Here is a 16,384-nt window from a genome sequence, read left to right as displayed (position 1 = left end):
TAGTGGGTGACTAGTCAGGGAGGGGGTGTTGAATTCCCCTGATTAATCCTCCTACTCCCCTGTGGGCATGAGTGACCTAATTTGCAAGAGCGACATCACCGCCAGATCTTTGCCAATCTTGTGCTTTCCTGGCAATGTACAATGAAGCTGAGGACCGTACACCTGGCTTCACTGTGCATTGCCAGGGAGGCAGAATGTCGTGCGAATGAGCAAGATTTGGGGCGGATATTGCAGCTGACAGGGTCCTTTTTAAGCTCCAGTACAGGTTTAATGAAGCATTAAACAGTGCCGAGGCATAACCCTGTGCTTATGCTGGCCCTTGGGTTACAGTCCCAGTAGGTCCCACTTTGTTTTCAATTATTCCTTCTTACTTTTGAGGAGCTATACCTTTTTTATCCCCTTTTCTGATAGAATTCTATCAGGACTTGTTTTTTTATGTAATTATTATTACTACCATTTTAGGGTCCATACAACTTTTCAATATCTTTTTCATTCCATTTTTTTAGCAAGTGATGTGACCGACGATTTTACTATTTTGATGGGTATTTTCTTTTTTTTTATGAACACAACAATACCAAACTTGTTAATTCTGTTACTTCTTTAGATTTTATTTATGTTCAGAAAAAGTGGATGATATGAATTTTTATAGAATTAATTTTTACATCTTTATTGGTCCCCTAAGGGATTTAAACCTTTTATCACTTGATCACTAGATTGCAATACTTCATAGTTGTTCAAACATGGCAGAGACAGATGATTTCAGTAGGACCCCCAGCAGCCATGACAATGCCATTTGCATTCAGCGGTCATGTTGTCAGGGCGGTTAGGTGGAGCGGTGAGTGTTGGAGGGAACTCTTTCCTCCATTTCCAGTTTCTTAAATACTTCTGTGACAATTGACAGCGGTATGAAACCACTGTGTTGGAGCAGTAACAGCTGTTTAAAATGAAGAATATTTGTTTTTAATATTTGGCTGGATATTCTATCTTTTTGAAACACACAGATTGTAACCTGGGCATAGTGTTGAGGGCCCCTGGCACTGGTCCTGGTGTGCCGGGTGCTGACTCTGCCCTGACAGTGTCTGTTCCTATCATTGCAAATTGTCTCTTCAGAGAGGAAGAGGACTAGAACTCTAGTGCCACCTGTAGGAAGTAGCAATCCTAAAAGTCAATATCGACTCTCTAACAAGCCTTGACACATGACTTAGGATAATAGCCAAAATCTCAATTTGCAGACACTGTGTTCAAGGCTTGTTAGAAGAGACAATTTTCATATTTCCCGGAGGAGCATTGCGGCTTAAAAGTCTCCTCACCTTGACATGCTTAACATGTCACTCTCCGCAAGGAGAAACGTTACCCCTTGGATGCTGTTCCTATCATTGAGATCCTAGTATAATGCAGGGCGGACAATGCTTCCAGAGCTTGAGACTCTCTCTATAGCTTTTCTGTAAACTGGCTCATTTCAAAAACTGATGTCATTCTTAGGAAGTCATTGAATAAGTTCCCTAATTCTGGGCTCAAACTCTGTCTTCTGGCTGGAGTTAATTGAGTGTGGCACAGTCATGAAACATCTGTAAGAAGCATTCTTGGAAATGCCAGTCAGCCACCTGACTTAAGTGGAAAGTTTGGTAATCCACAAAATGTTTAGTAATAACATTTTTGTTCCCATGAATTTCCACTTGTTCTGTTTGATGAATACTCGTGCAAAAGGAATGTGGATGTGTTGGGAGCAAACTAAAGTTACAGTGGAAAAAAATGAGCTTAAAGGGTTGTCCGGTCAAAAGTTATTAAATGATCCATCCTTAGGTCATCAAAATTGATGGCTGTCCGACACATGGCACCCTCACCGATAAGCTGTTATAAGCTCCGGCGACAGTGGAGCTGCTATATGCTCTGCATTATGTGTGTAGTAGACAATGCTGAGTATTGCACAACACAGCCTATTCTCTTATATTCTCCTGAATAGGAGCTGTTCTGCAGTACCCAGCAGAGGCAGCAACACATTAATAAAGCTGAGCATTGCAACTCCATCAATTCAAACTAAGACAACCCCATTATTTCATGACTTTCTTAGTTAATCAGGTAGCTGTCTGGTTATGGTTATGGCGTTTGCTCAGGAGCTAGCTCAGATTCCAACTGTTTAACCCCTTAGATTTGTCAATAGCAGTCAAGGAGTTCTGATGGGTTGCTAATGCAACCAGAAGCCTAACAATTGTGTGCCATGTACAAAGACCTGCCAGAGGCAAGGTCTAATAGGCTGCCTAACAGTCGGTTACAGGCTGGCAGATATAATACATTATAATACTCCTCAGTACATAGCACTGTAGCGCAAAAAGAAATGTTTTGATGCATAAAAAAAAATTGCAGTGAACAAACAAAATAATAAAACATACTTTTTTTATGGTGCAAAAAAATGGCAAAACTGGTATCGCCACTTTGTAATTATCACGTTATTTATCCTGTATGATGAACACTGTAAAAAGGAAAATTAAAAACATTGCCAAAATTGATGTTTTTGGTTTATCCTGCCTCCCAAAAAATACATTAAAATTAGTTTTTACCCCTGAAAATGAAAACTACAGCTTTTTTAAAAAAAAAAAAATTAATAATAAACTCAGACACCGCTAAATAGATGAAAAAAAATAATCCTTTTGAAATAAGTGTTTTTCCTGTGCAAAAGTCATAAAACATGCACAAATTTGGTATTGTAATCATACTGATCCATAGAATAAATGTAGCACGTTATTTGTGTTGCAAAGTGAATGGCATAATTTAAAACCTTAAAAAAAAGAGCAATATCGTAGTTGCTGTTTTTCCCAATTAAGGGTTAATAGAAGTTGTTCAGTAAGTCATGTGCTGAAAGATAATGACATATGGAAAATACAACTTCTCCTTATGACTTTCAACATAACACTCTCCTTCAGGGGTTAAATAAAAAGAACACTTGTATTACAGTTATAGATTGTTAAAGTCTGGATATATATTTCACATATCCAAGATCATTTCCAGGAGATTTTTGGTAAAGTCCATTACTTTTATTGGTGACTTATAATTCTCACCTCTCCACTGACCCCTGAGTATATAGCGCAGGTCTCTTATGAGTCCCATATGGGGGAGAAAGGTGTCAGTTCAAAGATCTGGCTCTGGAATGCTCGTATCTTTTTACTAGGGACTGGCACACATTTAATAACCAGTAAGAAGAAATCGATCGGATTCCTAAGCTAGAACAGCAGGCTGCAGTAGCTTTTTGTAGAGGCGCCCGCATCTCCGGTGGTCCACTTATCCCACTAAAATTACAAAGCTTAACACGGTTTCCTATTCTGCTGGAGAGAAACGGCAGAATCTGACAAATGAAATAGGAGCAGTTATATGCTGTTACCTCCTTATGCCTCTTAATGAATCAGGCGCCTCACAATCCACCCCGCTCCATCATCAAGACCAATGTGAAATACCCTGGTCTTGATGAATCGGGACCCTTATGTTCATGTTTTGATACCTTGACATATTTATCTACAGCGGGTGAAACGAGTATTGAACACGTCACCAATTTTCTAAGCAAATATATTTCTAAAAGTGCTAATGACATGAAATTCTCACCAGATGTCGGTAACAACCGATACAATCCACACAGGTAAAGAAATCATCCATAGATGTCCATAAATTAAGTTATGTAATAATGAGAAATAACACAGAGAATAAGTATTGAACACGCTTACTGAAATTTATTTAATACTTCAGCTAAAAGCCTTTGTTGGTGATGACAGCTTCAAGATGCCTCCTGTATGTGGAAACTACAAGCATGAAACATGCAAAAATCCATGGGAAGTCATGACACCAGCTGAAATGTATCAGTAATTAGAAAGCAATCCCGCCATTTTGTGAAAAATAATATCAGCTGGTTCAACTGAAGGCCCATAAAAATGTGTCTCATTACCAAGGTGCCACACAAGAAACATCTCATGATGGGTAAAACCAGTGAGCTGTCTCAAGACTTTTTCAACCTTCTTGTTGCAAAACGCACTGATGGCATAGGTTACAGAAAAATTTCTAAATTACTGAAGGTTCCAGTAAGCACGGTTGAGGACATAATCCAGAAGTGGAAAGAACATCATTTCACCATAAACCGGCCATGACCAGATGCTCACTGCAAGATTTTAGACAGAGGAGTAAGTTGAATTATCAGAAGAGTTATCAAGGAGCCAAGGACCACCTGCGGAGAGCTACAGAAAGACCTGGAATACTGGGAGAATATAGTCTGGTAAAATGAGACCAAAATTTAACTCTTTGGATGACATAATGCACACTATGTTAGAACACCATACAAACTGTGAAGTTTAGAGGTGGTACCATCATGTTGTGGGGCGTTTTTCAGCATATGACACTGGCAAACTTCATGTAATTGAAGGATGGATGAGTGGACAAATGTACCGAGACATTCTTGTAAAAATCTGCTGCCAGGATGATGAAGATGAAACGAGGGTGGACATTTCAGCAAGACAATGATCTCAAACACACAGCCAAGGAAACTCTCAATTGGTTTCAGAGAAAGAAAATAAAGCTGCTAGAATGGCCGAGCCGATCACCTCACCTGAATACAGTAGAAAATGTATGGAAGGAACTAAAGCTCAGAGTTAGTTCATAGATAGAGCCCACGGGACCTTCAGGATTTGAAGAGTGTTTGTGTGGAAGAATGAGCCAAAATCGCACCTGAGCAATGCACGCGACTAGTTTCTCCATACAGTAGGTGTCTTGAAGCTGTCATCACCAACAAAGGCTTTTGTATGAAGTATTAAATACATTTCAGTAAGTGTGTTTAATACCTTTTCTCTTCATCATTTCTCATTATTACACATAGCTTCATTTATGGGCATCTATGGGTGATTTCTTTGCCTGTGTGGATTGGATGGGTTGTTACCGACATCAGGTGAGAATTTCATGTCAATATCACCTTTAGAAATGTATTTACTTAGAAAATTGGTGACTTGCTCAATACTTATTTCACCCGCTGTATATATTAATGTTATTGACTAATTGTTTTTAATTAGTGTTTTTATTATGAGTCTATTTGTGTAACAAAATTATTGATTGAAGAATAATGACATAGTAGGTAAGGACTGGCTTAGTGGTTAGTGCAATATAAAAGCATCAGTGAAGGAAATGCTACTATGCTGCAACTTTTAATCTGGATATGAAATTAATGTCTGCTGTTCTATGGAGAATCTTTCCACATCAATGTTCTTTTCCAAGTCTAATAGTAGATCTAGCAGCCGGAGTGTTAAATTGTGTAAATATATATATATATATATATATGATATGAAAAAGTTGAGTTCAGCTAGGTATGTTAGAGAATGAAATGTGGCGGTGTTTCAGAGAAAAACATACTTTGAAAGCTGCTACGAGGAAGATTAGTCGGAGAGGCGAATCCCCGGGGCCTGTCACTCAAGATTAGGCTTTTAAAGTATGTATTTCTCTGAAACACCGCAACTTCAGTGTTTAACATGTATGGCTGAAATCATACAGCCATTGCCTGATAGTTGATGCATGCAGCCCCTTCGGCACTATATATCAGGTTCTCTTTTAACAAAAAGCATATGACATTAAGGGGTTGTCAGACCACTGTATGTAATTGCAGACTGCCAAATCTACAGTGTGCAAAGTGCTCACTGTCATGATTCCACTGTATTCTCCAGGCAAGTGGGTGGTCACATGACCACATGTACACGATTTGCATACTTGCTGTCACATCCCGACTAGAGTCTCCTGCGATTCTCTCAATTCTCTTCTATTGAGAGAAGCCAGGTGATACTAGTCAGCAAGTGACCACAAGTTTGCAAATTGCCTACATATGGTCACGTGACCGCCCCCTTGTGCAGCGAATACACGTGAATCTTGACAGGGTGCACATTGCACACTGTCACAATTCTGCAGTCACATAGAGTGATTGCAGACGCTTTCATTTCAGACCAGAAAACCCTTTACATTTTGTTAACAAATGCTCAGAATATTGTAAGATAATAAAAGAAGGAATTGCTATTCCCCCTTATTCCTCCTTGTCGTTTCTCGGGTCCCCCTGCCTTTCTTTGTACTTCCTGCTGTGTCTGGATAAACAATGACTGACATGTCAATGCTACAGCCAGTGATTGGCTGCAGTGATCACATAGCTATACAGATGGGGCAGGAAATACAGAGACTGGCGGGTGACCTGGGAAATTTGGGAATGATAGTGATGTAGAGGAACAGTAAAGTGAATATACTGCTCTTATGATTTTTCACTATTTTTTTTTAAGTGTTGTAACGGGAACAGCACAACTCAGTGTTATAAAAATGCAGCAAAATGTTACCACTGATGATGTTAACATGTATTATTTACAGAAATATAATGCTGATTATGTGTTGTCAGCGAGGGAGGGATCCGACACCCTGGCATACGTTGCCCTACTTGAGGAGAAGCTGCTACCGGCAATAGTAAGTATTTAGACAATGCTGTGGAAATCTATTAACTCCATTAATTATACTGACACGAGGGCCAAGGGGGGAGTAGGATTATCTGGGCCCCCTGCTCCTGTGGTATAAATGTTATTTACTACAATATAGTAGTACAAATGTGTAGCGGGAGAGCACTGCAGCTCGTGTAGGGTCAGAAAAGTCTCAAAATAATAATAATAAGGCTGTCATTGTTTAAAACATGTTAAAGAAATGCTCCTCTTGATGTTGAGCAACTTTTTTTGGTTGTATTCGCTGCAGTGAAACCTGTAAAGACCCTTGTAGGGTATTGAATAGGTGTGAGCAAATTTGGCAATATATACATGGCCACATGCATAAAGAATTAGTCCCAAGATAGTAAGTTATCCCCTATCCAAAGGATAACTTACTTATCGCTGAGGGTCCGACCACTGGGACCATCAGCTATCTTAAGAACAGGCCTCTGAAATCCGGCTCTGCAGAGCCCCATTGTGAATGGAGTGGAGGTTATAGAGTCCTGTTCTTGGGGTAACTTGGGTCTGACTGCTATGTATAGGGGATAACACTATTTTAGGAATAAGGAAGAATGTTGATGTGGCAGGTTTTTTTTTTTTTTAAACCCTGCTTTTATTAAGGAAAAATACTGTAATGCCACTCCACCATTTCTGGTCAGTCACAAACCTAGTGATGCCCTTCTTCTAGGCCCATTGGGCCTGCACATAATAAATTGCCTCTACAGAAGGGTCCCATACTGTAGCAATCTCTCCACTTTGACATCATAAAAGGATATTCCAGCAGTTCCTGTATACTTACCAGTCTTTTCTAATGTTGTCCCAGCTGCATACGTTTTGGGTTGATTCTGACAATTATTCCAGTGTGACGAAGCCCTGGTACTCTTCACGGACTCCTTTCCCTCTGAGATTTTACTTGCCCAGAAAGATGTCAAGAGAAGCTCTCAATAGAATTCTGGTGACCAAAGGACAACCACCGCTGTACAGCATGAATGAAGTGGAAGCTCAGGTGATTACAGAATGCAGATTGTTAGGATTTTATTGTATTATTCCATGCCCTAAAAGGTCACTGTCCTTCACAGTCGCTAGAATTAAAGGTGGCATGCTACCTGATGCTGGGCGCTTTTAATGCTCCAAACTTTTGGTCTGTACTATATATATATAATGATATGAAAAAGTTGAGTTCAGCTAGGTATGTTAGAGAATGAAAGGTGGCGGTGTTTCAGAGAAAAACATACTTTGAAAGCTGCTACGAGGAAGATTAGTCGGAGAGGCGAATCCCCGGGGCCTGTCACTCAAGATTAGGCTTTTAAAGTATGTATTTCTCTGAAACACCGCAACGTTTCAGTGTTTAACATGTATGGCTGAAATCATACAGCCATTGGCTGATAGTTGATGCATGCAGCCCCTTCGGCTCCATATATCAGGTTCTCTTTTAACAAAAGGCATATGACATTAAGGGGTTGTCAGACCACTGTATGTGATTGCAGACTGCCAAATCTACAGTGTGCAAAGTGCTCACTGTCATGATTCCACTGTATTCTCCAGGCAAGTGGGTGGTCACGTGACCACATATACACGATTTGCATACTTGCTGTCACATCCTGACTAGAGTCTCCTGCGATTCTCTCAATTCTCTTCTATTGAGAGAAGCCGGGTGATACTAGTCAGCATGTGTCCACAAGTTTGTAAATCGCCTACATATGGTCACGTGACCGCCCCCTTGTGCAGCGAATACACGTGAATCATGACAGGGTGCACATTGCACACTGTCACAATTCTGCAGTCACATAGAGTGATTGCAGACGCTTTCATTTCAGACCCGAAAACCCTTTACATTTTGTTAACAAATGCTCAGAATATTGTAAGATAATAAAAGAAGGAATTGCTATTCCCCGCTTATTCCTCCTTGTCGTTTCTCGGGTCCCCCTGCCTTTCTTTATACTTCCTGCTGTGTCTGGACAAACAATGACTGACATGTCAATGCTACAGCCAGTGATTGACTGCAGTGATCACATGGCTATACAGATGGGGCAGGAAATACAGAGACTGGCAGGTGACCTGGGAAATTTGGGAATGATAGTGATGTAGAGGAACAGTAAAGTGAATATACTGCTCTTATGATTTTTCACTATTTTTTTTTAAGTGTTGTAACGGGAACAGCACATCTCAGTGTTATACCTAGCCAAATCAGATCTCATACTTTGCACTGACGAGGGGCAGTACCCCAAAACACTGTTTCTGCAAATTGAGATTCTGATTTGGCTTTATCCTAAGTTATATTGCAAGGCTCCTTAAAGGGTCAATAATAACTTGCAGGATTGCTGGTTCCAGCAGGTGGTGCTATGGAGGCAAGTTGCCCCGACCTAGTATTCATGTGTTTTTAATGGATGAGAGTAGAAAGTCGATGCTAGAAAGGTCGGGCAACGGCTTATCAAACAAAAAAACGATATGGAAATTCCAACTGCCCGATCTTGTGCCACATGTGCCATATGGTCTGCCAGTCCCATAGAAAATGAGCAAGTTTAGCTGACTTTCACCTAATATGTACGGAGGTCGGGGGGGCTTTAGACTAAACCTTAAGGCTGAGTTTTGGTGAGTTTTTGACACTGCATATTTTTGTTACATCAAAAACGCATCGTCTTCCGGTTCAGCAAAGTGGATGGGATTTATAGAAATCTCCTGCTCACTGTGCTTCTTTTTTACTCAGCGTAAACTGAGCTGCGGTGCGTCTTTTAACTCCACCGCATGTCAATTTCTCTTGCGGGTACACTGAGTGTAATGTGCGGATTTTAGCCATGGATTTGCATTATTAAATGTAGAAAATCTGCAGGTGAGAAAGGCATGTTATCCGCACATGAAGTTTTGTAAAAGCTGAACGCCAGGTAGTATCAGAAATAATACAGCTGTATTTAAAACATGACAAACCGAAAAGACACCAAAAACACTATAAAAATGCATGTAAAATTAAAAAAAAAACGCACTAAAAAAAAACAAATCAATTTACCAAGGAAACTATAGGAGTATAGAGCCAAATTATATATTCAAATAAGTCAGAAAAAACTGTTTTATTATAAAATTATGATCTTTATTAGAAAAATATATATATAAAAACAGATTTTTGTAGTATATCAAAAAAACAAAAAGTAGTACATAACATGGACAGATGGGCGACAACACAAAAAAAGCGACTGTGGGTTTCATGCCGTGCAAGTATAATGTTCCTTTTAATGTAATCTTGTCATCTAATATTCCCCAAGAAACATTTATAAGGGAAGTCATGAGAAAAAAGGAAGGATGGAGGTACAGGAAAAAATTATTTGTATAAATGCCTCACCAGATTACACATAAATGTAATCCAAGAATATCTCCCTGTCATATAGCACCTTAGTTTATAACTTAGCCAGTGCTGTACTTACAGGAAACGGGTTTAAAATGCTAAGTGCAGAATATAGTGAGGCATTAAATTATAAGAAACCGGCTAATTCCTCTTACCCATAGCTGTATGGTTGCTCACATGCTGCACCCCTGCTCTGACGCGCGTTTCGCATGGTTGCTTCCTCGGGGGGCAATGTGGTTGAAATGTTTTTGGGAGTGCCCTCCCTTTAAGGACCATGGTTTTCTTTTCAGTCCATGATACTGGCTATGTTTGGTCAATTTACCTAGGAACCTATTTTACATAATAGATGCTGAAATTCTGTTGAATATTCTGTAGAACTCACCAAAAGCTCGTCGTGGGAATGTCACCTTAAAGTATAGCCGTGGTCGCAACCAAACACAAGTGTTTTTTTCCAGAAGTGGCATCACTCTTACCAATGTAGCTCAGCATCATTCGATTATGACTTAGCTGCAATACCAAATACAACGCATAATGCAAGTATTAGCAGGAGGCCTTTATATTATGTGTAATGTATTGCAATGGTCATTTCTTTGTGTAATTCATCTTCATAGTACCATATTTATTTTCTGATATAAGGCATAAATGAGATTTTACTGTGGAGATCTGCCATTATTTACTTTGTCTCTTTACCGCTTTGGTTTGCTAGAAATGTAATAACTTACAAAGTTTTCCACTTTCTGAATCCAGAAACAATAGCAGAGAGAACCTTAAAATATTCTTAGTGGTCAGAACAAGTAATCGCTTACTGGCAGGGCTCGGGAACTTCTGGAAGACAGAATTATGTTTAATCATAGGTTCATTAGTCTAATCCTCTCTGAGTCTTATAACGTTAACACGTCGTTATCCTATGCAAATCTAGCTTTCTAATGAAATATTGCCTTTATAACAGAATTGGCCGGCTCAGTCTAAGGTTGGGAGTTACTTATTGCCAATATTGCCCAATGTTAAACCTCCAATAACAAAATCTATTGGGCCTCATTATGGAGATCCAAGCCCCAAAATCGTTGCAGTTGTTGAATAGAGGCATTTTCTCTGCGGGAATAGTGTCCTTTTAATTAACACAAGAGTGGCAGATATATTACTTTTCAGTTGTCCGTATATTTGGGGATTTTTCTGTGAGTCTATTTAAGCAGGTTCTGTTTGTTTTAACAGATCTACAAAGATGCCAAGGAATGTCTGAATCTCCTCTCCAACAGACTCGGGACATCGCAGTTCTTTTTTGGAGACTTGTGAGTAGTAGAAAAGAATATATACGCGAAAAATAGGGCAAGGGACAGTGGATGTGTTGACCATAGAAAAAAATCCCATTACATAGCCATTACACAGTACACAGCAGCGGCATATTTATAAGATTATCTCAGCACAGGAACATTTTTTTTAACACATCCAATTATGGGACTTATTTTTATTCCAAGATCTATTCATTTACTTTGTTCGTGGGACATCTCCTTTAAAAAAACTAGTAAAAAGTAAAGTAGTGGTATTGGTCAGCCAATCATGTTCAGCTTTCATTACTTGATCTGTGCTCCCAGTACTGATCCTTGTGGCCCCCCCCACTGCTGATCGTTGTGGTCCCCATTGCTGACTTTATTCGACTTGGAGAATGTACCATTTACGACTCTGTTTCGTGTCCCTTAACCAGTTTTTACCTATGTGCACATAGTGTCCCCTAGTCCCCTGCATCAGCCGCATTACCAAGATTCAGATTTGCACTTACCTCCTCATAGAAACCCAACATGTTGATTACACACGACTTATCTTTCATGGACCCATGCTGGTTGTCATTTATTATATTATTCTCTGCGATATAACTCTGCAGGTCATCTCTTATGATGCCCTCAAAAATATTGCTCATGACTGATGTCAAACTTACCACGATAGTTGCATGGATCCACCTCCTTACCTTTCTTACATATCGGTACCACGTCAGCCATCCTCCAATATTGTGGCACCAACCCTGTTACAAGAGAGTGTAAGAATATGAGATAGAAAAGACAGCGTCTGAGTCTGCTCATTGTGGCTTATGTACATGTGTTATTTCCTGAAGCAACAGCAAGTTAAAGTCTAAAAAAAAGCCCCAGTAACTACTGTGAAAATTGCAAGATTTCTCTTTTTTTTTTTTTTTTTTTTTTTTAAATAAAGATTGTGATATGAAATAAGAAAAAAAAATCATTTTTCTTAAACAAATGTAACTCAAAAATCTAATTTAAACAATAATATATTTTCTGATGATGGCTTTCCTTTGAGAAATCTGTGTAAGGGCGCAGTCAAACGGCCATATAAATGGCACCAAGTAGGATGCAGCTGCATTGTTTTCACTGTTCAAAGTATCTGAATAGTATCTGAACATATTATTTTATTGCAGGCCTACAACCCTAGATGCCTTTGCTTTTGGTTTCCTCGCCCCCCTCTATAAAGCTCGTCTGCTTAAAATCCAGCTACAAGAACATTTAAAGCAGCTTCCCAACTTGTGTGACTTCTGTGACCACATTATCTGCGTCTATTTCACGGAGCATGCTGAAGGTATCGGTGCAATTCACCTTGAAAGTGCTCAGGTTCTAAAATAGATCAAAGTGGAATACTTAGGGTGCGTCTCCATCCTTCCAAAAATGTGCCTACCTGGAAGCTACTGTTCTGCAAATCCCTGATCTATCAATGCGCACTGTCTGTAGGGCTGTAGTTGAAGCCTGCGATGGAGTGTCTCCCCGGAGAGGATTGTCTGTATGCCTCTTTACGAGGCTGTACAGGTAGTATTATCGTTGTCTGCTACCTCTGAAAGAGCAAAGTATGGATGTTGTTTTGGACATAGGCCCCATTTCAATGGGATGATTGCGTCTAATAAACGACCGCTGTTTTGTTGTGTACAAGCTTATGGTCTGTTGTTTAATAGCTCGTTTAGACAAGGAGATCAGAATTCTATGCGCACAGAATGATCGATCGTTCATACAATTGTTTTGTGCACATAGAATCTCGTGTTATCCGCAGCACATGTCATTATTGCACAGGACAATGTGCCTGATACAAATCATCTCACCCGACGAACGAGAGCTTTGCTCATTCATTGAGTGATTGCCAGCATGTTTCCCAATTATTGGACCATCTATCTACATGGCCCTTAAATGGAGTTTAATGGCTTCTGAAAACCCCTGTTCCCCAGCTGCAGTTTGTTTTAAAAATACAATCTGTGCTGTACAAACCCTCTCTGGGTCTAGTGCGGAGTCTCCATCACTGCTCTGGTGTTTGTTATTGTCTGCAGCTCTGACATCACATCAACAGCGCTGCAGCTAATCAGTGAACTCGGAGGATCTGAGTGGCTTTTGTCTTCAGCTCGGCCAGTGCCACTGAGCTGACATGACGACAGCGCTGCAGACAATAACAGACGCCAGGAGCAGTGGAGAAGACTCGGATCTTACTATGCTGAGGATTAGTTTGCTATGCAAAGCTGGAATCTTAAAATTTGCACTTGAAATTTCAGACCGCAGATGCTCTGCTGGTTCCTTCAGCCAAGTTTTGGTCACTTGATAACAAATGTTAAGCGGTTTGAAAGTATGTGCTGAAAACCTCACATTGCTGCAGTTCTTGTTAACATTCCCAGCACATTTTCCTCCTCTTTAGACATTGCTTTTCTTTTACTTGTTGGTGTCTTCTGAGCGATTTGTTGTCCATACTAACCCTGTGCATCTTGTGTTTTCACCTCCGTCTCTTCTTGCTGTCTGTAGGAACTTCTCCTGCTGGCCAGGAACCTATAGATGCAAACTTACAGAAACTCACACAGCTTGTAAATAAGGAGTCCAACCTAATAGAAAAGGTCATAACCTGCTTTCTTCTTTCTATACCTTGTTGTAACCCATTTCTTGCCAGAAAAATTTCTTACATGTAAGAATATGTTTGTCAGTGAACTTTTCAAATATCCACTACGTCAAACAAGCATCCACAAGACTGTGGGTAACATTGAGTCTCATCATAATTGGGTAAAATTATAAAAACAAGCAATTTATCTCTTGTTAAAATTATTTAAAGAGTGCTGCTTTAAAGAGGTTATCCACTACTTTTACATTCATGCCCTATCATTGGGATAGGTCATCAATGTCTGATCAGCCGGGATTCGACACCTGGCACCCCCACCTATCAGCTATTATCGGTGTTGGCGGCCGCCGGCCGTAAGTGCTTACTTGCAGAACTGGCCGTCTACTTGTAGTGGCCCCCGCGGGGTACTGCACATCCACCTCCTATTGATGTGCAGTTATAAGCCCCAGCCACTACAAGTAGACGGCCAGCTCCGCAAGTAAGCATTTCCGGCCAGCGGTGGCCGACACCGATAACAGCTGATTGGCGGGGGTGACGGACTGATCAGATATTGATGACCTATCCCAAGGATAAGGCATCAATGTAAAAGTAGTGCACAACCGCTTTAATTTCTTTAAAGTAATGGGCAAATTTTTAATAATGGCAAAGAAATCCCAATGACGCCCCCTATATGGGCTATGATGTAAATTATAAGGAATGAACAGCTGTACAAAACTGATACCAATGTGACAGAAGGCGAGAAATTTTTTTCAGGGGTAAATGATCTTTAACCTCAAGTGCTACAGATCTTGACCTTTGAGAAACCTATCTTGAGAAAACAAGATGCAGTAAGATGATTCCTGAAGGATAATGTTTCTGGAGAACTGAATAGCCCACATCTGCTAATGCAATTGTACTTTAGTCACAATTCCCTCTGGGTGGTCATCTGGAAAATAGTTTCATATTTCTGGGAATAAAGTAGGTGTTAAATAGACACAACATATACTGGCACAGTGTGAAACCCTATTATTCATCGCCCTATCAAAAAATGCTAAAACAAAGGATCCAGGAAAGCAAATCATGCGTCCTTGTGTACATACAATTGGTGATATGAGTGAATCGCCCCTGAACTGTGCAGACAAAGCTTGCTTTATACCTCTGTAGCATTCCTTCTTGATTATATTTTGCCTTGAGACAAGTCAGATTTTCCAATGATTGAAAAGCAAGACCTTATTTTCTCAATTATCCTGACTTCAGTGGCTAAAAATGAAAAAAAATAAAAAATAAAAACCTTTGTATATTTTATGTAGCTGATGTCATTGCAGGGAAGGTATCCATAAACAATGTCTATGCGACTACAAACTCATTTTCTGGGCTGAAAGGCATGAATTTCTGATGACCACATGTTACAGGAACACATCGCACATACCCAAATATATGGCTGTAACTACAGTCGACACGTGCATTTTACTGTGGTCCTGGAAACGGAGATACTAAGGTTTTTCGAAGGGTTCTCACACTTTTAAGGCTGGCCATACATATAAGATAGCTTTCACCTGAACAGCTATCCCTCCCGAGCCCCTCATATACAAGCATGCATGTCTTCTCCATAGGAAGAGGGGTCAGACTTCTCTGGCATCAGCTTATCTCACCGAGAATAAAAGGATCGGGCACTTGAAATCCAACTGCCCACTCCCCATCTTCCTGGACATCTGCTATCGGGGGAGAGTCAGGAGGACCCCATACACATTAGAAGGTTGGACTGCACTGCCAAAATCAGCGGGTTCAACCGATACACAAATAATGTGACTGGTCAGCTTGTTCTTGGTGATCATCCCATGTAAACATGCCTCCAGAAGGCTCGTTTATCGGCTCAATGGATCTTTTATAACGGCATGAAAACAGTGGAAGAGCTGCCGACAAAATGAAATCGTTCTATCATTCTATTCCATATGGTTTGTGTCTGCTTATGTGATTGGGCCTTTAAATGAGCTCCGATTAAATTGTGTATATGGTCAACTGACTCTCGTTTATGTCTGGAACTGGACCTCTAACCTCCATCATGCAATAAAATGGTTGCTGCAAATATTATATCCTTAATACAAAAGGCTATTGCAGTGGCAGTCCTATGTAAGGCATCTGTTCTGTTTGAGGGAGGGTACACTCTTCTGGGTGATATTATACTTTATGTACACTTGTAGACAACACAGTTGTGTTTACTTGTTGCAGATGGATAACAATCTCCGGCGGAGCCCTCAGAACCTTCCAAAGACCATGACAACATTACAACCCTCAGCGTCTGCTGAACCTCGCCATTCCAGCCAGCTGCTCACTCCATGAACGATCCCATGCTTCCCAGTTACAGTCAGGAACTCAGTGTTACGTCCGCTCTGCCTTGTGACCATTGTGAAACCTGCTTTTTTTTTTCCAAAATCCTTTTACGAAGTGCAATAAACTGATCACAGATCGCCCCATTTCTACCAATATAGCATATTTTACTTTGGAAACATAGTAGTAAGGCGCCATATCCAACTGCCGGACAGCCATAAGAAGCCAACCTCTGTGTTACAAGCTGACTATGTCTGCTTTCAGTATTCGCAAAGAGTTTCCATGAATTTTTAAGAAAAAGAAAATGATTTATTTCTCAATAATGGCTTTCTTTCAACAGGTTATCCAGTTTTTAGCCTGATGCTCAAAAATATATATTTGCCGGCATGAGAACCCTGTT

At 40.2% G+C, this 16,384-nt stretch overlaps 1 protein-coding gene across 2 annotated transcripts in view; it reads left to right on the top strand.

The window, feature by feature from the left end:
• The window catches only part of MTX3 (metaxin 3), a 31,131-nt gene extending 14,991 nt beyond the window's left edge, over positions 1-16,140 (top strand). The window contains exons 4-9 of one of the 2 annotated variants that reach the window (XM_073680192.1): positions 6,370-6,462; positions 7,297-7,479; positions 11,023-11,099; positions 12,236-12,393; positions 13,590-13,678; positions 15,886-16,140. In XM_073680192.1, coding sequence (XP_073536293.1) covers positions 6,370-6,462; positions 7,297-7,479; positions 11,023-11,099; positions 12,236-12,393; positions 13,590-13,678; positions 15,886-15,996 — 711 coding nt within the window. In that variant the 3' untranslated portion in view covers positions 15,997-16,140. The remainder of the gene's footprint in view (positions 1-6,369; positions 6,463-7,296; positions 7,480-11,022; positions 11,100-12,235; positions 12,394-13,589; positions 13,679-15,885) is intronic. The other variant, XM_073680193.1, reaches the window with a different exon arrangement.
• The last annotated feature ends 244 nt before the right edge of the window (positions 16,141-16,384 follow it).

This window comes from Phyllobates terribilis, unplaced genomic scaffold (assembly GCF_046119375.1).
Source record: "Phyllobates terribilis strain yellow unplaced genomic scaffold, ASM4611937v1 Scaffold_1__5_contigs__length_1240528914, whole genome shotgun sequence".
NCBI classification, from domain to species: Eukaryota; Metazoa; Chordata; class Amphibia; order Anura; family Dendrobatidae; genus Phyllobates; species Phyllobates terribilis.
The sequence above is the reverse complement of the archived record's forward strand: the minus strand, read 5'-3'. Positions and strand labels throughout refer to the sequence as shown.